The sequence below is a fragment of the Anguilla anguilla genome, chromosome 8 (assembly GCF_013347855.1).
Source record: "Anguilla anguilla isolate fAngAng1 chromosome 8, fAngAng1.pri, whole genome shotgun sequence".
NCBI classification, from domain to species: domain Eukaryota; kingdom Metazoa; phylum Chordata; class Actinopteri; order Anguilliformes; family Anguillidae; genus Anguilla; species Anguilla anguilla.
Genome location: NC_049208.1, coordinates 32,460,124 through 32,487,495, shown reverse-complemented (window position 1 = coordinate 32,487,495; position 27,372 = coordinate 32,460,124). Strand labels below are relative to the sequence as shown.

The following is a 27,372-nucleotide window of genomic DNA, read 5'->3' as shown; positions in this document are numbered from 1 at the left end:
AGATTTGCAAAACAACAAATCAGTGTGAAAATGAAGACCCATTCAAAGAGACAGACATTATCATACACCCACAAAACCCCTTGTCTCCTGTGGATTAGGGACAACAGACTGGACATACACTCGTACGTACCTCAAATAAATAAATAAATAAATAAATAAATATTGTGAGCTCCATAATGTTTGAGACAAAGACATACTTTTCCTTGATTTGACTCTGTACTCCACAATTTTAGATTTGTAATACAACATTTCACATGTGGTTAAGATGACGATTCTTAGCTTTTATTAAAGGGTATTTTTTACAAGTTGGTTTCACCATGTAGCAATTACAGCACTTATACGTAGCTCCCCATTTTAGGGCACCATAATGTTTGGAACAAATGGCTGTCAGGGACATATTCCAAATCTTAGGCATACCAAAATCAACTGTTTGGAACATCATTAAGAAGAGAGAGAGCGCTGTTGACCTCAGTTATTGCCAAGGACCCGGTAGGCCAATGAAGACCTCTATTGTTGAAGACTGAAGAAATTCCACCATAAGAAAACCCCACAAACACCTGCCAGACATATCTGTCGACAGATCAGAAACACTCTTCAGGAGGCAGGCGTGGATGTGTCAGTGACTACTGTCTGCAGAAGACTTCAAGAATGGAGCCACAGAGGCTATACTGCAGGATGCAAACTACTAGTTAGTCAAAAAAACAGGATGGCCAGGTTACAATTAGCTAAGAAGTACCTAAAAGAGCCTGCAGAGCTCTGGAAAAGTGTCTTAAAGACAGATCAGACTAAAATTCTGTTGGATCAGAGTGATGGAAAGAGCAAAGTGTGGAATCCAAAAGGAACTGCCCAAGATCCAAAGCACCCTCCCTCATCTATGACTTCAGAATTCATTCTGCTGCTGCCAGATTACATCATTAATGTTATATCATCAATGACGACAAGTGAGCCATTGATGATAGTGCTCGACCTCACTAATGCTATTCTGGCTGAATTGAAGCAAATACCGGCAGTAATGCTCCAACATCTAGTACAAAGCCTTCCCAGAAGAGTGGAGGTTGTTATAGCAGCAAAGGGTGGACTAAGTTCATATTAATGGCAATCATTTTGGATGAGATGTTGGATGTCAGGTGTCCACATACTTTTGGCCATGAAGTGTACATAGCACCTGGTGATGCCTATGGATCACAGACTTCAAGTAGTCATTGCATGGATGTGCGACAAAGTACTAAACATGACTACGTTCATTTACATAACATTAATATGTCCCGAACATTATGGTGCCCTGAACTGGCGGGCTATGGTGAAACCAATGTGTATAGAAATACCTCATAAAAGCCGAGAATCTGAATTTTAGCCACATGTGAATTGTTTGATTACAAATCTGAAAGTGACAAGTAAAGAACTAAATCAATAAAGGGGACTCCAGAGCATTTAACAGCTTTGTTTATTAGTTCTTCCCTACCCTACAATAAATATAATGACCTGAGAAAAAGTATTCACTTGCATCAGTTTCTGGGACCTTGTACCTTGCAAATAACAAAAGCAGGCAAAACTATGCTATTAGCTGTTAATCGTAGGAAAACAAAGGCTCTAAGAAAAACAATAACTGATGAAATGGTATTGGACTTCCGGACCACACACCCAGCACAAATGAGTCTCTGCTCAGGTTATTCTATGCATATATTGGTTATAGTTATAGGTAGCAATATATAAGCAAATACAAACTCTTTAAAATGTATAGTTTCAAGGCACACTCACAGGTTTTCCCCATGCGGACGACGCTGATACCATCGCCATTAGCGTAGATGGGCGTGACGGTCACCTTGTACTCGGTGTCAGAGAGCAGGGGCTGCAGGAGGAGGGTGTTCTTGGGGCTGGGCACCATGACCTGAACGACAGTGGATCCGAGTCAAAATTCCGCAGCACATGCAGCAGTTACCACAGCAACCAGGCGAGGCAGAGCGGCGCCTCCCCCCCCCCACTCAGGGTTCTGGGGTTCACCAACGTGCTCGGGAGCTCGCGAGAACGCGGGGGGATTCATTCTGCTGATTATAATCTAAACCGCTGACAGGTCATCGATTGAGCAGATCTGCTGCCTGACTGGAGCTGGAGACTGACTGATCTCTGAGCAACAGACTCCGGTGCTCACACGCTCCCTCTGCGTTTCAGTCTATCCGCATCTAAGAGGCTTCCAGGCTGGGTTCAGATAAGACGGTTCTGAAGAGTTCCAAAACAGTACTCAACGGCCCAGAAGGGCCCAAGTAGTGTCCCTATGGAATAAGAAAGCCAATCATTGCTTTCTTTGTCAGAGTGGTTTTGTGCCAGCATGGTTTAATAGCACTAAAAGAACAGTTATCTTAACAAAAAGAATTAGTCGCTGTGTTTGGCTGACACTTCCATTTGACTAAGGTTTCATACTCAGATTTGAATAGTTGCTGCCGATTTTTACAACTTTCCTGCCATAACTTTCCCACCTTATCCTGAAAATGAAAAGAAAACAGTGACCTGCCCTCCCTTTGTGACCTTAAATGGGTGGCCTGTCGATGTGATGCATATGATTGACATGCCATATTGTTCCCAGGCAACAGGGAATCAAGCAAATCAAATAGTTCACTGCACAACAGAGGCCTTTGATGTTGGCACTTGCACAGTAAACTTGGCAAAGATTCAGACATTTTCACTCCTGTATTTAAGTTGAACAATGGTTATAAACATTTATTGCGACACTTCAGTAGTTTACCATAATCAAGGACAAAAAAATTAATTCTGCAGACAAAGAAAACACAAAAATGTAAAATTTCACTGTACTAGTCCTGTTAGCGCCAGCTAGGCAGATTAACAATTTATAATGTTGTTTATTTTAACTTTGGTACAGTGAACATCTGCTGTCTGCTATCTGCTCTACCAAGCTGCTGCATAATGCTCTTTCAAAGTCACTAAATATTATGCCAATGTTATAACACAACACTATGAAAACAATTTTTCAAGAACCTTATGTACTCATTGCCCAGGATGTTTTGGAAACAATAAATATATGGAAATTAAAACATGGCGTACTCAAATTTGCCTCGACATATGGAAGGAAGGTTCATGAATATGAAACCACAAAACTACAATAACAATAAACCTAATTTCTTATACACTCAATTCAAACACTCAGTCGTCTATTGCTACCTATAAGATGAAATGTACAGGCTAACATACTATGATATTTGTCCATTATATTGAAGCAGTAATCAAGTGAAAAAGGATCTGCTGTTGTTTATCCATTCTAGACATTTGTGGCCTCACTCCTGTGTTTGTTTCCCAGGCAAGCAGCCTCTAGCCTTAGCTGTCCATGTATTTTCATGATCATGACAAGCCAGAGTATTCAGCCTGACAAATCCATAATAAAAAATAATAAAAATATATTTGGCATTTCTGGTTGTCTGAATGTCCAGGCCGAGATCAGACTGAATGCAATTTAATTGCTTGAAATGAGATTTTATAATGCATGGGCCACACATAAAATATTCATAGTCTCTTCTGCAACCAATCTACAACAGGAGTTTACCAGAGGAACAGAATTAAGCCATGTTTGAACAGCTGAGCTTCTCTTTGGGGATGGACTTTCCTGTACCGAGTTCATGTTAGTGGAACTGTCCACCAGGCCTGTGGTGCTGAAACATTCCAGTGTGTGACAAATAGGTCCCACAAAGAGTTCCCACAGACAGTATTCTTCAACATGTTCTCACATGGTCTCAGTTACCAAAATTACATTTGAGATCACAAGTAAATAACAGACTCAGTCTTCGCCTCTTGGAGGAGTTCTTATTTCTTTAGTTTTAAAGAATAGCAAATTAATTCTTTCATGTGTAGTGTCAGAGACAGATCTTATATTCCCACATTTTTCCAGCAATATTACATACTTATCGAGTCTAAAATATCAAACAGATCAGCAAAACCATTTGATTTTAAAATCTAAAAAAAACTTACATCGAAAAAGCATTAGTACTCACACCTTAATTCACACTTTCATAAAGTGCATGCAGAGGTCAATCATTTAAAAAATAGCATATGATTTTACTTTGATGTTTATCACAATGCCTGATGAGCTTGCAACAGTGAAAATTCAGACAGAATTTTTGCAGACAGAATCTGACACAGAAATTGGAGCTTCTGAACCAAGGCCATCTCTCAGAGGGTTCTGGCAGTTCATCACAGCCAATCAAGTTAAGACTGAACTGACTAGCAAATGAAGTTCAGCCATCCCATAGCGGGAGTCATCTTAGTCCAAGTAAAGGAACTGGGGAGGGGGGGTGTGGCCGAGCAGCTTGCCTCTCAGGCAGGGAAGGGGGAAAAGGGGAGGGGTTTAAAGACCACGCTTACCGTTTCCTCTGCGCGGTCGCCCCTGGCGCTGATGTAAGACACGCGGTACTGGCGCACCGTCGGGTCCTGCAGCTCCCAGGACACCTGCATGCTGAAGGTGGTCTGGTCGCTGATGCGCAGGTTCCTCACTCCCGTGCGCACCACTACAGGAGACAATTAGCACGATTAGCACGATGCCGTATACAGACACACACATTCTGTACATGTGACACATCACAACGTAGCGCCACAAAACACAACGCAGCCACATACAAGTGCAAAAGCTATAAAGGACACATACATAATCCACAACGTAACACTATCACACATAGTAGCGACTGCCGTGACATATAGTGTAAAACCTTAATGTAACACAGCATCAGGTGACGTCACATGTATACACACTACAGCATCATACAGACACCAGCAAGAGCCAAATCAACTGCTACACATAAATCAAAACACCTTCATACATACAGAATGTCATATAGGAAATCGCAGTTGGCAATATGATTTTGAAATAGCATAACAGAGTTGAATCCAGTAAGGGCCAAGTGTGCACTGTAATTTATTTTACTGTTATTTTAATTTACTGTATCTGACAGTTACTTTAACGTGAACATTTTACTGTTTAAAAAATCATCACAAAAAGGGTAAAGAAAGTTATTAAAATAACCGTACCTGCGGTAGTGGCGGGCACAGTTGTTGTTCTTTCCACTTGAATACAAGGAGATTTGATTGGTTAAGACATTTGCATGTCAGATGAACAAACTTTTCATATTATCCTTCAAACAATTAACCCCTAAAAGAGTAGGAGTTCTTCAGCTCAGGAAAAATACTGCACCTATCCTTATAGCAAGAAATGTATTGTAGAAATAAGAATGTATGTACTTCAGAAATTCTACAATGTCAAAGAATACAAAATGAAAGGAAAATAATTTAAAATTGACATTCAGGTTATCTACGTTCAGTTAAACCCAAATTCTCTGACCTGTTGTTTCTATAACGGCCACAGCGTCACTCTCCATTTCCCCTCTGAAGATGGCAGACAGTGACACTTCATACTCTGTGAGAGGCCGTAAACTGGTCAACAGGAACGTGTTGAGTTTTCCATTCACAAGCATCTGCAGCACACAGATGCAGAACTAATCACTGAGCAATCCACAGCGGCAGAGGCAATTATGCACTCAAATGCATACGATTTTCAGAGCTTCCACACACACACACACACACACACACACACACACGCACGCGCGTGCACACACACACACAAACAGCACAGTGTTTTACTAACAATAGAAAAAATTAACAATGCACTGCCATCTCTGAGGAAGGTCAGCATCTGCTAATCTTTCTCAGGCTAATTTGCGTCGGAGCTCGGTGGGGGGGTTTCAATTCACAGCGACGGAACAGCGCGCCCCGCCCCGCCTGCCATTTTCTGCTCCGGCCGCTCTCGGTAAACATATTGACCCGCGCCGCTATCTGTAAAGCGCAGCTGGGGCAAATCCCAAACCGCCGCGAAGAATCAAACGGTGCGTTTCGGAGCGCTGCGCGTGGGCTGTGCGTCCGCCCGTCTCGACCGGCCGAGCTGAGCGCCGCGGCTGCCGCCGAGCCGCGAGGCCCGCCCTGAGGAGCACCTCTGAGGAGTGTGAGTGTGTGAGAGCGCACTCCTAAAGCTTTATCGGAAGCTCCACAGGCTCAGGCTCGCCCCACTCACAGCCAGGTGGAGGATGCAGGGCAGACAAGCAGAGCCGGGGGGAAGGGGGGTGCTGTCCGAACTACAGCCCCGCCCCACCCCCCCACCCCCCACCTCGCAGCGATCTGCCCTCACAGACCTGGAGGGAACTCATGATTCCACCGTCCTTTTTCCACACAGTAAAATGCCAGAATAACTGATACATTTTACTCTGTTTCTTTTACTACTGATTTCTGCTGAACCCATAAATGCTGTGTGAGTTTAATGAACTAATTTACATTTTAGAGGCTACCTGAGCTTATTCCACGTTAATTAGTTTTGCCTCGGAGCTGTAATAATGGCCTAAAGTCAATCAACCTTTGACCTTTACTTTGATTCACAATAAGGTTGTTTCTTCACAAGCCAGTAAACAAAAAGTGAACTTGCCAAAATGTGCTTGTTAAGACAAGCACACATTTCTCCGTAAATCAAAGTCAGGCAAGCGAGTGTACGTTCAGATCAAATACGTGGAAGGCATTTGATAACAACCCCGTTCGACTGCCACCCTTTCGCTCTGCCTTCCGAGGGCGGCACCGGCGGCACTGACCTCCTTAGTGTCCCCCCCGGTCATGGGGGTCCAGGACACCCTGTACAGCACCACGTCCGAGGCCGGGTGCTTCCAGCTGACCCGGAAACTGTTGGTGGAGACCTCGCTGGTCCTCAGGTCCAGAGGTTCTGGAACCATCTCTGAGTGAGAGGCAGGAGACATGTGACATTAGCCGCATGATAACCACTAGGCGACCCCGAGCAAAAGAACGGTGTGACCCATAGAACAAGGGGACAAAAGGTAGATTCCATACAGATATTAGGAAGAATTTTTTCACACAGAGAGTAGTCAATGTGTGGAATAGCCTGCCAGGTCATGTAGTAGAGGCAGAAACTCCAGGGATTTTCAAGACTAGGCTTGATTCAGTGTTAGATACTATCTAGTCTGTAGGTAATCAGAGCACTAATTTACTTAGGAAAATGGCGAGCATCGTTGGGCTGAATGGCCTGTTCTCTTCATTATATTATGTTATGTTATGTTATGTTAATAGATTCTAAACATTTTGTTTGCTCTTGCTGTTGCAGCCATGCGAGTCCATTTTAAACCTCAGCAAAGTATCTGGTTGGATGCACAGTACATATATCAGTAAGCCATGTAATGGTACACTGCCCAAAATGTACTTCTAAGAGAGTGGACTATCCCCACTGGACTCTTATTAATACTGCGAACAGACATTAGACACGTGTCAATCTCAGGCTCAAAGTCAACACTTCCTCACTAGCGCTGTCAATGAGCTGCAGCCAATAGCAATGGGAGGAGCTCTTACTGGTGGTGAAGCTCTCGGTGAGGGGCTCGGCCTGGCCCTCCTGGTACAGGGCAAAGATGGCCACCGTGTACTCGGTCAGTGACGTCAGGTTCCTAAGCTGCTGGGTCGTGACCGGACCCACCTCAATCTGGGTCACACCACAGTGGACTGGGTTAGTAAGCTCTGTTACACAGATATTATACCATAGCAGGAAGAACAAAAAGCTTTATTATACAGGTAGGCCAAAAGCGATTCCACGAGTAAGCTCTATGTGCATGTATGACAAACTGTGCGCATGCATTAAACCATACAAGACTATATGGGCATGTTATACTATACAGTACACGCATTAAACCACACAACACTGTATGAGTATGTTATATTACACATGTATTAAACCATAAAAGACTGCATGAGTCTGCTATATTACACATGTATTAGACCCACCCTTGACAGACGGTAAGATGTTCACATCGCAGCTCACCTCATTTGGTTGTGTCCCGTCAGTTTTGACGTACATGATGCGGTAACCTCTGACCTTCCGGGAGGCCGCGTCCCAGGTCAGCTTGACCGAGCTGTGGTCAACGTTGGAAAACCGCAGGTTGCGAGCCGGGATCAGCGGCACTGCAGAAACGACACGAAAATGGCCGACAAGCCGTCAAGCCCCGCTAAATTCAGTACACCCCATTCTCGGGACAAAATCTCCACGTTCCCATTTCCTTTGCCTTCCTGAAAGCTTTTTTGGGACAGAAACATGTCCTTTCACTTCCGCCTCCATTGTTATACATCTTCAAAAAGCAAGAGCTCCAGGGACAGCTGTTCACACTCAGTTGCATTGTTCACACCTAGCTCTGCAGAATTTTCTTTTACTTATTCAGATTCAGAGAGCAGTTCTTGAAGGCCATGCACAGCAGGGGATGACATGCCGGAGCAGACTCACGCGTGGTCTCCTGGCTGGTCACGGGATCGCTGGCCTCTTCGCCGTACATGGCGTACACGGTCACCGTGTACTCTGTGTCCGGGGTCAGCCCCTGCAGCTCCACATCATTCACAGTTTCTGCCACTTTCACCTGCACGCAAACACAAGGCCTGTTTGGAGCCGCTTTCACATGATCAAAAACACAAGACCTGTTAGCCACTTTTGCCTGTACAGACACAAGGCCTGTTAGTCACTTTCACCTGGGCAGAGACAGCTGTCACCACATTGAACACTTGAGGTAAAAATCCTTCACGATCAAAGTTTTAAAGCGACAGCACAAACTTTCACTCGAGAGCCACTACTTTTCAGCCACAGTCCCCTACAGAGGGCAGTCCCTCCTGAATTTCAGATGGGAAAAGTGCTAATTAATCACCTCAGAACCTGAGACTGCTGAAGTGACCTGTTAGATGAAAGGGTGGATTCACGACATGGCGCAAGAAAGGGAACTGCAGACAACATCTCCACGACCTATCGAATCATTTACAATAGCCTCACTGCCCAATCCGCCCCCATCCTCCTTCCCTCACCCCGCCCCCTCACCTCCTTCTCGTCAGCGGCGTCGGCCTCGGTGAGCGGGGCGTACAGGATCATGTACCCCGAGGCGCCCTCCACGCCCTTCCAGCGGGCACGCATGCTGCTGTGGGACACGTCGTACAGCTCCAGGCTGTTCACCATGGGCAGGGCCACTGTGCGACAGAGAAATGGGCGTCACGTCATCCTGACCCCCCCAGTGACCCCAAACCCCACCAGCTCAGCTCTGCGACTCTCCACCCAACAGATTCATGCAAGGGAAACCAGTCTAGAAAAGGGACAAAGGCAATTGCAGACAGCTCATCCCCACTGGCTGTCTGACAGCTCGGACAGACACGGAACGTGCCGGAACATTGTTTCTGAGACGCTGGGAGGGGAAGACCAGACTGTGTTATGACAAGCTGGAGATCCAGGGAAACAAACTTGTGAATGGGGATTGTGAAAGCTCGTCTGCAGCCGTACTCCGTGCCTGTATGAACGATGCGCTCAATGTGAATTGAACCAGGTGCTTCTGAATCACCGCTGACAGAAATACTGCGCATCGCGTTTAGCATAGCGGCGAAGAACAAAAAGACAGTAAATCAGAGAGGTGTTTTTCAGGCACGCGAAGATGAAAATAATGAGTTGTTTTCGAGCTGCTCTCAGCCCCGGCACCAAGCGGCTTTGTCGGGAGCTGTGAAACTGAGAGGTGAGAAAGAAGGAGAGTGAGAGTGCGAAGGCACGGAGGGGGAACTCACAGGTAGTCGCGGTGCCTCGAAGCGCCTCGCTGGCGGAGCTGACGTACACGCCGAAGACGGCGACCTGGTACTCCGTCATAGAGTTCAGGTACGGCAGGACCACCGAGGTCTCACCGCCGCTCACAACCACCTGTAAACAAACGTCAGTGGACCACGTTTACTTTACGCTACGTTATTAATGGATATTTAATCAGCCGAGTATTCATAGTTCACCTTCGGTTATTTGTTATTTCACAGGACTGGATGGGAAATGGAAATCAACATCTGGAACATTTTCACACTTTAATGAACTCCAAGAAGTGTTTGTTTTGGAGGAAGTTAGTCTGGATGGAACCTTGATTTATGAAGGCTCGGCAGGTCCAACCAAACACTGTCCCTGAGTTTCCCTGCCATCTGAAACACATCCTAGATGTACCCCAGATTTTCTCTTTAAGAACATCCGGAGTAATTTAAAGCGCTGCCACGCCCTCTCAAAAGGTCCTAAACGGACACCCGCGGATGACCTCGCGGCCTTCGTGTACTAAAAGTTCTGTAATCATCGCTCGTACAGAGACGACTGACGTGAAAAAGAACGAGGGCACCCCCCCCCCATCGTGAGATTAGGGTGTGTTACCTCGTCCGGCTGGCCCCCCCGGGTGGGGTAGAACACCACGCGGTACTTCTTCACCTCCCCGGGCGCGGGGGTCCAGGACACGCGGAAGCTCCGCGCCGTCACCTCCGATGTCACCAGGTCCGTAGGCGCACCAGGAGACGTCGGAGCGCCGGGCACTCCTAAAAAGGACACGTGCGCACGTTTCACTTCGTAGGAAGAAAAACACGCCCTTCACGCTCGCATGACCTCAGCCTTGAGTGATACTCTCTACCGGGCATGTGGTAATTACCACATAAGACACAAGTCTACAGCCTTTCTGAAACTACACAAACATTATCAGTTAATCAAATATGCTCTGAAAGATTATTTTGATTAAACAGAGGAAAACACACACCAAAATTAATGAAGTGGAAAATGGAAAAGTACACAGGAAATAGATATTATGAATAATGAAAAAGGAAGTCTCACAAACTGTTATCTACTAGAAGAATATCTTCTCTAGAGTTTTACAGAAGATCTCCAAATTTCCAGTTATGCCTTTGTCCTGCCTTTGACCTGCTTCCATCAGGGAGGTGATGGAGGTCCATTAGTACCAAAACGAGCAGATTTTAAAAATAGCACTTACCCTGTAGAAAACACTCTTAACAAGCCAGTGACCCTGTCTAACCACACTATGCAACTTGAATTTGCACTTTATAGCTCTGTTCTATATTTTACTTTATTCTTTATCCATTTCTTAACACTTTTTATTGGTATACTACAGCATGTTTATTAGTATTGTCTTGTATGCGTGTGTATTACATGTGTGCTGTGGACTGTCTTGTACCTTTAAGCTGCAGTGCACCAAACTCCCATTGAAAAAGGTACTGGTAAAGTATTGAATCTTGAATCTTTTTAAAACTGAATTAAATCTGACAATTAGATGGTACACCATTTGATATGCCCAGCAACTAATTGCCCCTCGGGGATAAATAAAGTTTATTTAATTTTAGTTAAGTTTAGTTAATTGAATTGAATTGAATTGAATTTGTGAAAGAACTGCATAGTAGAGTATGTCTTTATGAACAATATACGTTTTATAAGATAAAATGAAAACTAATAAAACTAATTTACAACAGCCTTTCAGATTAAGTATTGCTGAAATTCAGAATAACATTACCTCTAATCGGGAATCTAATTTGGAAGCTTTTGAGTAAAACCCCTGTTCATTAAGCACTAGGCCATGAAAAGAAGCTAGCCAGTGTGCCGCCGTATTCAGATGGCATTTAACTTTAAATGAATGGGAAAAATGAAGGTGCCATCCACCTTACATACCTCTGCCCTAACCAGACAGCTGTCTCAGCCTAGCACACATGCCTGACATTAACCAACTGCATTACAACTGCCTGTGTAGCAACCGGAAACACAAATCAGATTCACCAATAACAAAAAAGGACACCTAACTGTTGTAAGACATGATGTTATGCATCTGTGCATAAATGCACAGTGGGACATTCACAGATTTGTTAGGGCAAAAGACCATTTCGGTGAAGCAGAGGCCTGCTTCTTCAGGAGCGCCACCGCCGGCGCTCACCTTTGATCTCTTTGTCCTGCTCCTCCACGCGCTCGCACAGCGTGCGGGTCAGGCCCTCCACGATGCTGCTCATGATGGTGAAGTCGGCCACGTTGTACACGTGCGTGTGCTCGGGCGGCGACGCGATGGCCTTCAGCTCGTTCTCGTCCGCATTTTTAACGCCTTCACGCGGAGAGAGGGAGAGAGAGAGAGAGCGAGGCAAATCACAACGTCTCCCCCGGTCCCCATCCGCAGCTGCAGGGTTTCTCGTGTTTGTTACGGCCAAAGTAAGTCAGGGGAGTTTTCACGGTAGGAAGGCACATTTATTTACACTAAACCCCCAGTAGTTTAAAATACACCATTACTGTTATTGCGATCATTTTCCAAGCTACACATTAAACATGCATAAACAAGCACTTTGGTCTATGATCAATATTGCTCATGTTTTGTCTCCAATAAATCAGCAGAAAGTACAAATAATATACTAATAACAATATGATGGCCACAGAGAAATCAAAGCCCTGTTTTTGCATTCTAAAATAAACACAGGAAAAGTAAAACTTGTCTAAACTTAACTAATCATACCATAGGGTGAGCAGATTGATGGGTTACACGAGCATTCGTTTAACAGGAAATCTAATAGCAGCTTCATTCAAGTGTTTTTCTGTAAAAATCGATTTTTAAACTTGCGGTGTTTTTGGGTTGACTCTTGTAAATAAATGTCAGCATGTCACGAGCACAGACAGAATACAAAACTTGATGCACTCTAAAGGGCTCACGACAAAGCAAATGCCATTTTCCAGATTTATTAAAGCTTGTTTTCATACCAATAGCAAACAGCTCGATGCCCTGGCTTCGAAGGCTTTGGGCTGGGGGGATGACATCATCCTGGGACTTGCCGTCCGTGATCAAAATACCGATTTTGGGAACGCCTTCTCGGGAGCCGGACTCGGGCTTGAAGCTGTTCTCCTGGATGTACATCAGCGCAAGGCCTGCAAAAAACACACCGGAACGTTCTACAGGCGAGCGGGACATCCGAGAGGTTTCGCTAATGACACCCTGAGCGGAATCTCATACCACGTCCGTGCCAGGGCACGTCAGGAAGAGTCACGTCAGGCCTGCAGACACTGGAGCCCTCGCTGGGTAATCGTGGCATACGAGATGTTTCAGTAATGATATCATGATTAAGATGCCACACCGTGTTGTATCATGTCAGTCCTGGTACAAAAGCGGCTTTAAAAGGAAACGTAACAGAATCCGGATAATACGGTTTGATCGCATTTAAATTTTCTTGGGGGAAAACACGCCCCAGTAAACACGCATTTCTAGGTGCTGTTTTTAAACCTTCGGTATGACTCTGTCGGGAACCAAACCAATGATTTTCAGGTGTCAGATTAAGTCATCTAACCCTCCAGACTACTGAGTAAAAGCAGACCACCGGTAACAAGAGAAGAGCATGGGAAAATGAGTCCTCAAAGAACAGACACCACCAAACAAGTTTCAGTTGAAGCTTCGTCCCGATTCCTGAGGCAAACAGAATCACAGACACGGGAGAGGACTGAGAGAAGGTGGGAAGCGTTACCCGTCAGCGTGTTCCCTCCTTTGTACGGCAGGTTCTTCACCGCCTCGATCACAGTCTCCTTAGTGGTGTGGGTGTTCAGGTGCCACTCCATTCTGGGGTCCCCGCTGTACTGAGCCAGTCCTGCACACAGGAGTCCATGTCACCCAAACGCCACTATCATCTGTATGTTCTTACAGTGAGATTAGACCTGGTGCACAGACTCTGAAACCTAAGCAATGAACACATAAAATAGGTAGACATTGGTTTTTAGAGCCTTTTAATAGCCAGATATTTCCCAGTCTGCATCTAAGAGGAATTTTTATTTATAGTCATGTGATGCTGACAACCGAAATAGTCGCTCCTCACTTTCTAGCTCAGGATATGAGCGCTATGACAATGTGGCAACATGATAATGTTGCACCAGTACAGAAAATAAAATGCTCACGAACTGGCACGTTGGTTGATTGATTTACTGACTAATAGGCATCACAATTCAGCTAACCATACTTTAATGTGCAACCAAAAACCACAGCTTTTCCAACACTGAATGCAGTAAAGGCACCAACAAAAACTGTCAGTTTAAATGACTCATAAGATTGGAATGCATCCCAATTTATGAGGAGAGAAGCTGTTTCATGAATGAGGATATACAGTAACTGAGTATTAAATATAGTACAGCTAAGCTGGGAATTGAACCTGCAATCTCTTAACTGTGAGGTTACTGAACCAGTCTCCAAGCAGACCACAGACATTGTATGGCAATGGTGTAACGGTGACAACCACTTGACGAAGAAGCTGGTATGACTCACCTATCCGGGTCTGGTCGAAGCCCACGTTGAAAGCGCTCACCAGGTTTTCCAGGAACGTGCGGACCAGGCGGAAGTTTATCCTGCCGATGCTCCAGGAGCCGTCCACCAGGATCACGATGTCCGCTATCGCAGGGGTCTTACAGACAAACTGATCCTCTGCAGACAACCGACAGACAGACAGACAGACAGACAGGCAGGCCTGTGATTGAATGAACGCTCACAGAACTCCACTGTGCTTGGGCATAGCATATGACAAGGTAATTTAAGAACTTTAAAATAAAACTTTGATGTGCAGATTGGGTCCAAAGCATTTAAGTTAAAGACAATCAAAAACACAATCCTGCAGTTTCAAAGACAAAGAAAAGGCATTGACCACATTTTTAAATTACGCCTTTATTGAACGGGTTGACATTAATTCCAGGAGATGTTGCGGGAGGAAAAGCTCCATGACATTTATTGTGTGCAACCGAGTCTCTGCTTATCCACTCCAAAGCCCTATAAGCAGGAACTTTTTTTGTGAGACGCAAAATGTGAGGGCTCGGGACATCGTCCAGATGCCACAGAAAGCGTGGAAAAAGCAGCAGGTAGGGATGTGGGGGAACACATTTAGGTGAACTGCGAGGGAGTGCTAGATTTAGGATTAAGACGGATGCACGTCGGAATTACAGCAACACCCCTAAGTTGAACGGAGGTGAAGCGATGCTGGGAGCGGATTTAAACCTACACATCTGCAAATCTGGTGACTGTTGCATGTAGACAATGAGCTGAGATAAACCCACAGCCTTTATGCAAGGAACCACGACAGACTCACAGACGCAAAAGCCAATCAACTGCATTTAAATATAGTCTCCAAAGGAATTGGGCATTACACAGAAAGATGTTCAGTGCTAATTCAAGTCTTACAGAGTTTATATGAGTTCACTACAGCCAGAATGGACTTGCATAACTCTGATAGTGTTGAACGACATTTTACTGTGTATAAATAATCCCAATAGATAAGTAAATTCATTTGAATTTGAGATATGCTTGACCCTGTGCAACTGATTTTAAATCAATATTGCATTTGCATTATTGTAGTTATTTTCACGGTTGCTGTGCATGCTGTCATTATTTCTATAGTTTCCAAACTCAGAAATATTAATAAATCTAATATTAAAATGGTAAAATGAATCGCAGAGCAGCAGTTTTTTTGTCGCAAAAAGACAGTTGTAACAGAATGATGCAGTACTTTTTCTAGCCGCACGGTCACTGTTGGGTTCACCTCAATCAAAGGCATGCAATTGAAAATACAAAAAATAATCTCTCTGCTGCCAGGTAGCGGCAGATAGGAAGGCGATCTTTGATCTGTGTTCATGAATAAGAATCGGAAACAAATTCGACAAGAAACGGGAGAGGACAGCCATGGCGCGTAAGCTGTCCGCCATCAATAATTAATTGAAGCGTAAATCCAGCTTCAACGGACGTCCTGAATAACAAGGCTGTGCGACGTGCTGTCACAATTTCCCTGCCTTCCATTAACAGTCCAAAATAAGACGCGGTGACAGTGGGGATCAGCTCTTTGTGGCTTTTAATCATTTCCTCTACAATTTGGACCGCGCGGGCTTCTTTTCAGGGCAGCTTCTCGATTGGCTGTGGTCAACGACAGTCCCGTTCTCCTTTGTTCTCTTCCCACAGTGCATTGCAGGTGCATGTCACGCCACCAATCTCTGCGTTGGGATCGATAGATCTTCAGGAAGCTTTCTTCTCCTGCTTCGCTGAAGGGGAAGAGAAACAGATGGAAGCAGATGAGCTTCATAAGAACAATTTGATTAAAACTCACATGTTTGTGATAACTTGTGAAATCAAAGGAAGCACATAAAAGGTGTGGATGTACTATACTGAATGACTAATCAGTATGCTCATATGTTACTGTAGGCAGCCACTCATATGCCAGGTTCCTTAGCAATGGCAGCTGTAGTAACAGATGCCTTTGCTTCCAAACCTCATATCACAATGGAATTTCAACTACTTCTAAACTGTGAAGTTACGATCCAACGAGCATCTAATTATGGCAGATAAAATACAAACCTAAGATCAAAACATCAGTGGTTTATCATTCTGGTACATGTCTAGTACACTATAACTTATTGAATTAAAACACAAAGCCTTTCATCACTTAAGCTGATATCAACGAATATACAACCAAGCCACAGTGCAGTGTGTGGCCTGTCGCTTCCTACAAGTCTCTGTAGAGCTGGAATTTCAGCTTTGAGACTAAAAGCAGACAAACACTGCACCGCAAGAAAATAAAAGGGAAACCAGGCTTCAAAATCATCCAAAGCTTTTCACATGAAACGCTATGCAGGAGAGCAGATTAAAATTTCAAAGGCCTAATTTGTTAGAGCTGTACGTTAAAGCCGCCGAATTTCATTGTTGACATTTGCTTCACTCTCAAAAATGAAAACCTGCGCGCCGCGTTTGTGAGCACAAACGAGCCGCTCTGAGCTTCAGCCCGGCTGCGAAGGAAGGGCAGATCGGCTTAAGAAAGCAGGGAGGAGTGATTCCCTGGGAGAGATTCCACTGTGTCAGAAGAGAGGAGATTAGCGGCTGAACCACGCCATTCAAGCTTGACAGGTCGGCAGAGGTCAAGGTTCACGTTCATTCAAAGTCTTGGTTTCTGAAGGGGGGCGGGGGGGGGGGGAAGGTTGGGCACGTTGTAAGCCGAAAGTTTACTTTCCGGGGTGGTGTTTTTCCCGCCCGGTCCGTGCTTCGCACCGGACAGGTCTAGACTGATCGCCCAATAGCGCACAGAGGCCTCATCTGACATGGGGCACTGCAGGAAGAGCAGGAGATGGCTGCTTTGGAAAGGCAGTGTTTCTGTAAACAGCTGCAGATACAGGTGTTCAGAGGCAGCAGCTGTTTGAGACACATACAGCGCTGCGAGCGTCTTTCTGTTAGCGTGCCTCACCAGTCAAGCCATAGCTAAATGGGATTGGCACCTACTAAACACAGAGACCTGGATTTAATCAATCTGGCCCTAACCTCGACACAAATGTTCATATTCTTCTTCTCAACAATACTCTAGGGAGCTCAGTGCTCACCAAAAATAACTGTCTGAGACGAACAAGATGAATGTTTGCATTTGCTTTAAAGTCAAAGCTAAGGGCAAATCTTGAGTGAATCCAAGCCAGAGACAAGCTTTCACAGCGATGAATGTGAATTAAAATGTTTTTTAAAACGTGCCCACCAGTTCACAGAATGTTAGAAAGTGACTTCAGGTCTCAGAGGCAGCAGGAATGTTAACAAATAAAAATAAAAGTTTAAAAGGAAAACTATTTAACCACTGCTTTACTATACGATGTTTGCAAAATTTTACATATCAAAAAATATTTATTTAGCAAATTAAATTGCAAGTTTAAACATGGTATTTCTGCAAAACGCTTCTAGCATAATTCACCATCCATGTTGGCCTTTTGAATTAGATCAATATAGTGATAATGTCAGCTCTGGAAGACTGATATGTTAATTAATGAAGGCATCACGAATTGCTCCTGATGCATTCTGGGATATGACATCTAACAACTTCCACACACCCACCGCACAGCTAGCCTGAAAGTGGTATTTAAGAAAGCAGGTTTTCCACTTGGAAACCGGAAAGAGAAGGCTTGAGTTTTTTGAAAATAAACTTCTCTCTCTAAACATTTTTACTGCATAATCTTTATTCAAGTAACAACAATACCAAACAGTTTACTTTACTGATAATTATTAGGCCAACTAAAAGTTTGGGGTACTTGAAAATCTGGCTGCAATTTGAAAACACCCAGTTTGGAAAATAATAGGTTGCAAAAAAAGACTATTAGATTTCCCATAGGGTATTACAATGTGGCAGAAGTTACTCCCTGCAGGTGTATTTTAGCCAATCCTCTCTGAGCACAAGTTTCTCTGCAGGTGTCCTGAGTCATAAGACTTCAGTTAGAAAGAAACGATTGCGCACCGCAAAGGTAATGCTAATGGTCTACAAGCCACATGATATAATCTTTTCCCTGACAACAAACAACAAAAGAAGTTATGAAGGATGAAAATGGAACTGACAAAGCACTACTGAAACTCCACATGTTGACATATTACAAAGTTGTTAATACGACATAGTAAATACAAAGAGAACAGAAAAGAGACAAGTAAATGACATGTACCTCCTGTGCATCTGAAATGCACAAAAGAGCAAGGAAATTACGAATAACTGACATTTAATTTTCGTTGCATCCTTGTATTTGTGCTGCACAGCAGTGCTCAGCAAATGTTTTCTTTTCTCTGAAATTAAATGTTGTCGGTCATGATACCGACAGGTGTTTTGCGGGCAGACAGGCAGCGACAGAACAATGTGAACATGGAACCACTGCAGCGGGTACTGTCATTACAACAAATAGCTCAAGACTCCGGTACCAGCATTTTCAACATTAAGCAATGAAACACTCAAAAACACGCCAGGATTTTGATTTGCATATGAACATTTTTATGCAAAAATTCTCAATTTAAATGTCTCCGCTCGATCTAAACGAATCCTTACAAACAAGCTGTACAATGCAAGAATTTTCCGTCCCTTCCAGTAACCTGGGGAAAATTAGAGGCTGTTCTGGTTTATCCACAACACCCCGCTGGTACAGTACTCAAATAAATTACAGTTTCAAAGAAACAGACAGAACCAGAAACAAAGAACTGACAACTCCCCCCCCGAAGTCCACACTGTGTCTGTGTAATTTGTCACATCCCAACCAAATCAATTTTCTCAGGACTGTTCCTCCTGTCACAACATAAAGCAACTCACGAACTGGTGCCTACGGAGGCTTCACACATTATAAGACTGTCAGTGGGCAACGGTTCTTACACAGGGTCAATGGCCAGCGCAATAACACTGCCAGACTACAGAGTCCTTCTCCGGGAGCCAGTGCAACTGTACACAAAAGACTTGTATTTTCTCTCTCTCAAGGGTTAAGCAGTACAAACGGAGTCCGTGTCGGCCTGCGCTTATGGAAAAATCCATCATCTGTCACATTCCTGCGCTCTGCAATTGCAGCCCGGCCTCAGAAATGAGGCTGTCAGATTTGAAAATGAATCGATGATGCATTTGCAGAACTTTGTCATTCAGACCAAGGAGACGCCGGTATTACTTTGGACTTTTCCATCGCACTTTTTCTTATACATTTTTTCTCACAGATCCATTTCTCCCAGCCCTCTGTGATTCATGGTGGAACTTCACCCATCTGAGAATAAAGCTTAGTACACTGCAATCCGTACCTTTATCGACCCGTTTCGGTGACCCATTTATTTGGACACAGAGATTTATAGCAGACGCAAGGCGGCGGGTACAGTTGGGTACAACGTGTTTGGGCCCCTCCAGTCCAGTTTAAGGTAATGCATGTCCTTCTATTTAAGTTACACTGCTATTGGGGCTGAGAAGACACAAATGTTCCACCCGAACTACACAGTAAAATGTGCAGTGTTAAATCTATTCTCACAGTGTACATGTTGTCCCTTCTGAACTCACATGATCTCTGTTAAGAGTTTAATTAACATTGGACATTTTACATTGTGCTTGTATGTTGTTTTCCTCTTTTTCTCAAATATTCCTGATAACCACAGACCTCCACGGAATACTGCTGAATCTACCCTGTACTCAACACAATGGCTGCTTGAATATCCATGGTAACAAAATGCATTCTTCCCTCCTCCATTAATTTGTAATCCTCCTATATAAACGCTGCACAGGTTCATGCAGCATAAACAGAGCAAAGAACATAGACCTGATCACCAAAACAGGGTTATGCCCAAACAAAATAAGTATGAAATGTGCTAGAAAAACGTACAAAAAACATTCAAGGTTCAATCGCTAAATTAAGCGTTCACTGTTTCCACTTTCATGAGAGTAACTTGCTTTAGCATAACTAAATAGGTGTGTAACAGTCCACGCAGTTACATTTTTAAAGCAGTCTTTATGTTGAATTACTCTCAAATCTTTTTTCAAAATTGAACAATCCATTCGTCTTCCTCACGAGGGAAAGTTTTCTTTAGGATGATGCAAAAGATCCCTACTAGACCATGCAGTCCTTATATCACACTTTGCATTTAATTAGAGTGGAAGTTTTCTTTTCTCCAAAGCTAACAAACCTTCTTTCACGAAAGACTGAATTCATTGACTCAGCTGAGTTAAGATAAACTCACTGCAGTGAAAAAGAGTCATGCTACTGCATGTCAATTCCAACCGCCCCGTTTTATTCAACCGCATTCACGGTCAGTCATGTGGTACTGAACGCGACCGTATTATATCTCCCACTTCTCCAGGGGCAGCGTATTAACCCCTTACAAGGAATTTCATTCACATCCAGGCCTCTCCAGAGACGGCCTGATCGTGCGCAGAAACAAAATGGCGTTACTGTTACGCAACTGGATAATTATCCTGACCGAATCCTGAAATTACTGCCATGCGCCTCGAGGGACAACAAACCACAGAAGATCCGCACTGACAGCGAGATGACCTACAGTATGTCATGTTGTCTACAAGCGCGTGGATATAGCCCTCACATCAGTTAATCACATTCACCTAAATACCTTCCTGGCATTTGACCTGCTGTGTCCTGATTCACAAAGTAGGATCGCGCGCGCTATCCTGTGATCCTCCCGATGCTGTGCTATCTGGCACGTACGCACCTTTCCCGCTATCACCCACGGAGCCCGAGGCACAAGGCAGTGAATTGGGCCAAATGTATAAACACAATATAACCATCGGGCTACTGCATGCCAGACGCAAATATCAGGCCAAGCAACAAGCCCCCAGGTCACCTGCCTCAAGGATCCAGATCCTCACACGCAAATGGCCCTACTAGAGCTGAAGTGCGTATGTGACTCACCTCATAACACCTGTGTTCAAAGCAAAAACCCGGGAGACCTGGGGTAGAGCGATGGCTTCAATTAAGTACAGTTTAATATCCTGGCTAGGCCCTGCCGCATGGAGAGGGGGAAGTGGGGGTGGGCGTGAGGACTGGCCCAGGTCCTTGGCCCACCTGCATGCCCTGTGGGAGCAGTCGCAGACAGGCAGAGATTTATGGCACAGGCTGGGGCCTTCTACTAGGGGCCCTGATTACATTGCGAAGGTATTTGGCAAGTGCGGGCAAGGAGCTCTGTCGGCAGAGTCAATTGTCTGCAGAAGAGAGAGGGAATGGGAGAGAGGGAGAGATGAGGAACGGAGTGGGGGGGGGGGGGGGGGGGGGGGGGGGGGGAGGGAGGGGCATCTGACGCCAGCTCCAGCCCTGTGCACACCTGCCTTTGCACTCGGGCCTGAAGCTGGTACCGCGTCTCAGAGAGCGCAGAGAGAAAGGCCACAGGAGGAGGGACACCCTTCTAAGGGCACTTGTGAGTATCCATGAGTGCCCATGCATGCTGTAAGCGCAGGACAGCTCATTAGCATGCTCACTATTAGAGCTGAATGGAGAGCAGTCATAACCACTGCGCACAGTGCACTGCTGGACTCCATGTATTGTGTTATAAGATCCTATGTTCTCCTGCCTTCCTGTAATCCCACATTTTTTCCTTGAAGCTACTGCAAACAGACCGTGCCAAGTAGCAAACATGCAGTATCTTTGGAAATTAAGCAAAGTGCCTTTTTTTTCGGGGCCCATATGCAGTCTTCAGATATCCAGCCTCATGCCAGTATTCTGCCATTACGAAGCCAGCAACAGCAGGTACCAGCCCAAATCTACTGATGCATACAGCAGATACAGAATCTCTAACCACTTAGATTGCCAAACATGAAAATTCCCCTTTTTATATTATTCTACAGTTGGCTTTCAATAGTCATTAAAGTGCACACTTAGCTTACTTGTCCCTTCATTACTCATCATTCGAATAGTGATGAATAGCCTTTCTTAAACTGAAGAAACCTTCAGTGCCCTGTAGGCACAAAGGCTTTGGCATAGCCTTTAAGGCTTAGCATTTTTTATGCTACAGATGGCACAGGATGTGCTTTGGTGTATGAAAATGATCTATGTGCCACAGGCCATTTTGCTGCTCTGGTAATCGTATTAAACACTCAGCACGCTTTGTACCAAATGATAGCATTTTCTGCTAAATGTAAGGAGAATTAAGAAAGCATACATCAGAAAATATGCCGAATATCAGAAAGAATGCCAAAACTCTAAACATACGAATAGGCCTGATTTGCATCAGCATTTGTAGTCAACTTTGACTAGCGCTAAAGTGTAAGCCTGAGTTTTTTCCCCTTTGCAATATGGGGAGACTGGCAATCACCAAAATAAAAAGTGAACACTTGCATTTGTTTCGAAGTCATGTTTGAAACTGAAATGTTTGTCTCAGCCATTAGGATCTTTTTATGGCCTTAGAGAGGAACTACACTGCGGACCTCCAAATGATCCCTGCAGTGTATCACGTCTTGCAAATGCTTTCTACAATTCCATTATAATAAAATATTCATAATACAAATACTGTGTACTGTGTATTTTTTTCAGTGGGTTGACTTTAAGCCAAGTGACATCATGTGCTATGTCGTCTTCGACAACATATTTTCACGACACCCGTGCTTCCTGAAACCTTTAATCATACATATTTTATGTAGTGTATTGTATGTCCAAATTAGTAACTACATACAAAAACAATATTTCCAACTATAAAAGGATGTACTGCCTCTCCATCTCCGCGTATTTCCCAGAGTAAGTCATTTATAATTAATCTACCCAATGAGCTTCATATATCAAATCAGCAGGTGCATTTGCTTCGGCGATACACGTGACACATTCCATTCATCGCGAACTCCCCTCTACCGGTCTGTTTTTCCAAACAAACAAGGTCAACCACGGCATGGCATCACACCCACATTTTCCTTTGTCAATATGGAATGTTGTGTGAATGACAGCCGTGACCTCTGACCTGCGGTGACCCTTACTGCAGGTCCGGACAAAGTCGGCTAGGAGCAGTTTTAATCATCTTTATCTCTGAAATGCACTATGGAGGTCAAGGCTGTGCCTCTCTTTAAGCTCTACTGTGCAATGCCAGAAATGGGGTGAACCAGGACACTCACTGTCTGAGTAATTGTAAATAAATACAAAGTTCAATATGTACGAATAAAACAGGCAGGGAACAATAAAGAACTAAATACAAAAACATTTCATTTGTAATAAATAACACCATTGGCATTTGCACTTGAACCTCACTGTTGGCTGCAGTAAAATCCGACAGCACATTTTAGGTTACTACAGACAGAGTGATGTGGCATAGAGAATATGTGCTTACCTTGTCCGTGCACTACCTGGTTCTCCTAGACAGGTACATTCATCCCTTATGACTGATATATATTCATCCAGTCCATGTGAGGGGGATATCATGAGAGGGGTCCATTACAGTCCATTTCCAAAGGTCACAAGCGTGGTTTGTACTGGAGACATCTCCTCCTTTTTAGGCCAATCAAATCAAATGCTGCTCACATAGCTGGACTCTGACTTTATCTAGATGCACAGAAGTGGTTTAAAAGTGGTACAGGATTCCCACTGCTGTACTTTGGGCAGAAAGAGAAATGGCGGTCATACAATGGTCTTACTGTGGCAACATGTAGCACAAAGGGGAGTGTGAAAAGAGTCACTTCAATAAAACAAAACACCTGCAGAGCATCCCAAGTGTCACGTACTGCCAGAGCCTGCGCACTCCACACACACACAGCCAGAGTCTGGATATTCCATACACGCACACACACACACACACTCTACCAGAGCCTGGGTATTCCATACACGCACGCACACACACACACACACATACACACACACACACACACACACTGCCAGAGGCTGGGTATTCCATACACTCACACACACACACACTACCAGAGCCTGAGTACTCTACACACACACACACACACACTCTACCAGAGCCTGGGTATTCCATACACGCACGCACACACACACACACACACACACACACACTACCAGAGCCTGAGTACACCAAAAAAAAGCAAACTGCTGGTCATTCGTCAACAAGCACACCAGCTTCCGGAGATTAATTCTTCCTTAAATCTGAATGACGTGGCAAGGAAATACAGATGTGGTAAAAGATAAAGATTACAGCATTAGCGTAGTTGCACATTTGCAATCAAAACATTGTCCCATTGGCTGAAGAACCAGGGGCTGACTTACCAACCATGCCTGCAAGTCCATCCTAAATGATGCACAGGGTCATTTCTACGTACAGCACGCGATTAACCAAAGCCCAAGATAAATGCCTTAGGAGAATGTGCAAATTTCACACTGTACTACATTTACTACTGGACAGAGTGCAAAGACAATATACAATCTACTTCAGATGCAGAAAAGAAAACATGCTGAAAACAGTCATCATCTGATAGATATATATTAATTAGTAGTTTTCAGATAATATAATATACAAAAGCCTAGTACAGCCAATAAGAATTCAAAAATTTTATTTGGTGCATATAGTACCGTGTACTGCAACGCCGGAATGATAAGGGCCCCGCTGAACATTCAAGGAAGATCAATTATTTATTCATCAATAATATGAAATACAGAGAATCATTTCTCTCTGTGTGTTTATTTCTACTGATTACTTCAGTCATTCCTCTCATTACATTTCAGGCCGCAATGTCTAAAGAAATGCCCTCAAAACAGTAACACAGCTGTCTTACAATCCATGACACGCAATACATTATTACGCTTTTCCAAACCACGGTCCTATGAAATTAATCAATCAATCACTGGACTTTTCATGTGTGGAGTATTGCCCCAAACAACATGATTAAATTATTATGTAAATTATTAAAAGCATAATTATTATACGGTTGACGCAGTGTTTGTAAAACATTGGTCATGTCTTGCCAAGCAGCTACGATATTCTCGAACGCAACACATTTAATTTCCCCTAGTGCACCTCAGAAGACACAATTATCTCCATTTCACTCTGACAGATTTTTTTCCCCCTCTTTTCCTTGACAGCTCAATCATTCTTTCCCATGACTGATAGGAGCTTGAAGCCTTCAGAGTTATTTCCCTTTGATATTTAAGAGACTCGGTAATTCATGATGTATCAAAGCCAATAATCAAGTCTTAGATATATAAGTCATGCATAACTGATAGAAGCTGGCTACATTATATGCATAAGAATAAATTCAGAAGTAGCACTGCACACATATGATAAATGAGAACCCCTGTTCATATGTTGAATCTAGAAGCTTCTCGCATAACATTCCCTGTGCCTTCTTAGGGGTAAACTAATGACTGTGGCACTGTACTGAACTGTATAGAGTTTATATGCCCATAAAAGGTAGCAATGATTCCACTGTGTGATCATGCTGCCTGTTCTGATAGGAACATTATAGTTCTTCATATTTGATCGGGTCCTCAGTTTTGAAACATACGTCACGCAGAAATCCTAGCATAGCCCTATATTATAGCTCCCTGTAATAAAGGGTTATGCTAAGCAACCATAAATCAATTCATAAATCACTCCTAATATAAACTTGGAAATATGTCTCAACCTATATTGACCTTTGACACAAAATGAAAATCATGCTTAACGCTGTAATAAAGTCCACCATAACATTCAACAATAAAGAATTAAGGTCAAACAAGATTAAGACCCTGAACCTGAAGTCCAGGAACACAATTCAGTGAACACTGCCCCTCCTGCACCTCCCTCTCGTCTTTAATCCAGTCACCGATAGCATGGCTTCATCCTACCTTCTGAAATCTCATTGGTGTCCTCACTGGTGTCCTTCAGTTTCTGTAGAGGTGCACTTGCAGTGACATCGTCAGGAACAGTTGCCTTGGCTGCAAGACATTAGTAAGCTGTCACTGGCACAGGGATATTAGCACAGACGGTAAGGCTAACGGTAATGGACTTTCCAGCCAGTGAGCTGGATTCATTGTCGCTGACCATTTTCAAAAACACTGTTTGGTGAGTTAATCTTGATGATTGCTAAACTTTGTTTGCCAAATAATGTTTCAGTAGGCAAAATGGACCATTGCATTTAATTGTACATCCAAGGCCTCTTAAACTGAATCCTGTTCTCAGTATTATCACCTATCAGCCTAATCTTAACCCATAACCCCAACCACTATGCGCTTACTAGTTAGAGCATAGCCTATCTTAACCAAAAGGACACAGCCTGCCACTTCCTGTATGATCATTTTGTGATAATTGCCTTGCTGGTTTTCAGTCTGTTTTTATCATTATATGACATTTTTGTTTGTCATTAAAACATTTTTTTTTAGCCAATTAAGCTCTTACATAATTTCCCTTGCAGAACGAGCCCTGCTCTGCCAGCCTGTTGGCAATCTTACTGTTAAGAACATAATATTAATTTCAGATTTAATGGGCCAGCTCAGAGAGCTGCTCAGCACACCTCACCTGGATATTTGCCTAGCAGTGGCTTACTCCTCTCTGTTCCACTCATAGCAATGACCTTTATGCTGTACTCCTTCCCTGGAGTGAAGTTTTTGATCTCCGCTTTACTTTCTGCCTTGGAAATCTGCTGCTCATGTTCTTTCCCACCTGCAAAGGACCCAGAAGGCATTGGTACAGCCTGTGTTCTTTTCACTAGAATTTTACACGTTCCCCTTCTAAAATCTTGAGTGTCCATTCAGTGTAAGGGCTTGAAAATGTAGGAAAATGTGATAGCATGGTACAGCACAGAATTGGGGAAGGGGTTGGGTGGGGGTTGTTTCGGAGTGGGGGTTTCTTACAGTGAATTATCCCTGTCTGTGATCAGGGTACACACACCAGTAACGTGTCTGCAATAGGGGACAAGTGAGGGCGTCTCCCTGTTCGAACACACCCGCATTCTTCAGAATCACCCAGGGGATACCCTTCTCTGTTCAAAGCCCAGACACTGTGTTTGGAAACTAAACAACCTCAATAGCACAAACGGCATCACCTTATGAGAATGATTCATGTTGAGGGGAAGGCACCTTTAACACACAACATGTTCAGACCTGCCTTCATTTAAAACCACCAATTACAGTAATAAAGCGCTCACTACCAAAAGCCAAACCAGCAGACATGTATCAGAGTCATCACAGAATGCATAGTGCATCATATAAAAACCGAATGATATCCTTCTATTTAGATCCAGGACATGTTATCACAAACTAACTAGATATATTTACATGTTGTTCTGACGTCAGTATTTCTCCTTTACAGTCTTGGTACTGCTAATGCTAGCTATTCTGGACTCATTCTCATTAAA

The 27,372-nt window shown here is 43.8% G+C and overlaps 1 protein-coding gene across 4 annotated transcripts in view; it reads right to left on the bottom strand.

Annotated features, from left to right (window-relative positions):
• The window catches only part of LOC118233805 (collagen alpha-1(XIV) chain-like), a 73,121-nt gene that overhangs the window by 36,714 nt on the left and 9,035 nt on the right, over positions 1–27,372 (bottom strand). For 3 of the 4 annotated variants that reach the window (XM_035429778.1, XM_035429779.1, XM_035429781.1), the window contains 17 exons: positions 26,535–26,678; positions 25,865–25,954; positions 14,136–14,291; positions 13,348–13,467; positions 12,593–12,757; positions 11,787–11,948; positions 10,235–10,392; positions 9,622–9,751; positions 8,894–9,039; positions 8,315–8,444; positions 7,859–7,998; positions 7,396–7,522; positions 6,630–6,769; positions 5,339–5,471; positions 5,029–5,064; positions 4,369–4,511; positions 1,759–1,888 (listed from right to left, as the gene is read on the bottom strand). In XM_035429778.1, coding sequence (XP_035285669.1) covers positions 1,759–1,888; positions 4,369–4,511; positions 5,029–5,064; positions 5,339–5,471; positions 6,630–6,769; positions 7,396–7,522; positions 7,859–7,998; positions 8,315–8,444; positions 8,894–9,039; positions 9,622–9,751; positions 10,235–10,392; positions 11,787–11,948; positions 12,593–12,757; positions 13,348–13,467; positions 14,136–14,291; positions 25,865–25,954; positions 26,535–26,678 — 2,250 coding nt within the window. The remainder of the gene's footprint in view (positions 1–1,758; positions 1,889–4,368; positions 4,512–5,028; positions 5,065–5,338; positions 5,472–6,629; positions 6,770–7,395; positions 7,523–7,858; positions 7,999–8,314; positions 8,445–8,893; positions 9,040–9,621; positions 9,752–10,234; positions 10,393–11,786; positions 11,949–12,592; positions 12,758–13,347; positions 13,468–14,135; positions 14,292–25,864; positions 25,955–26,534; positions 26,679–27,372) is intronic. The other variant, XM_035429782.1, reaches the window with a different exon arrangement.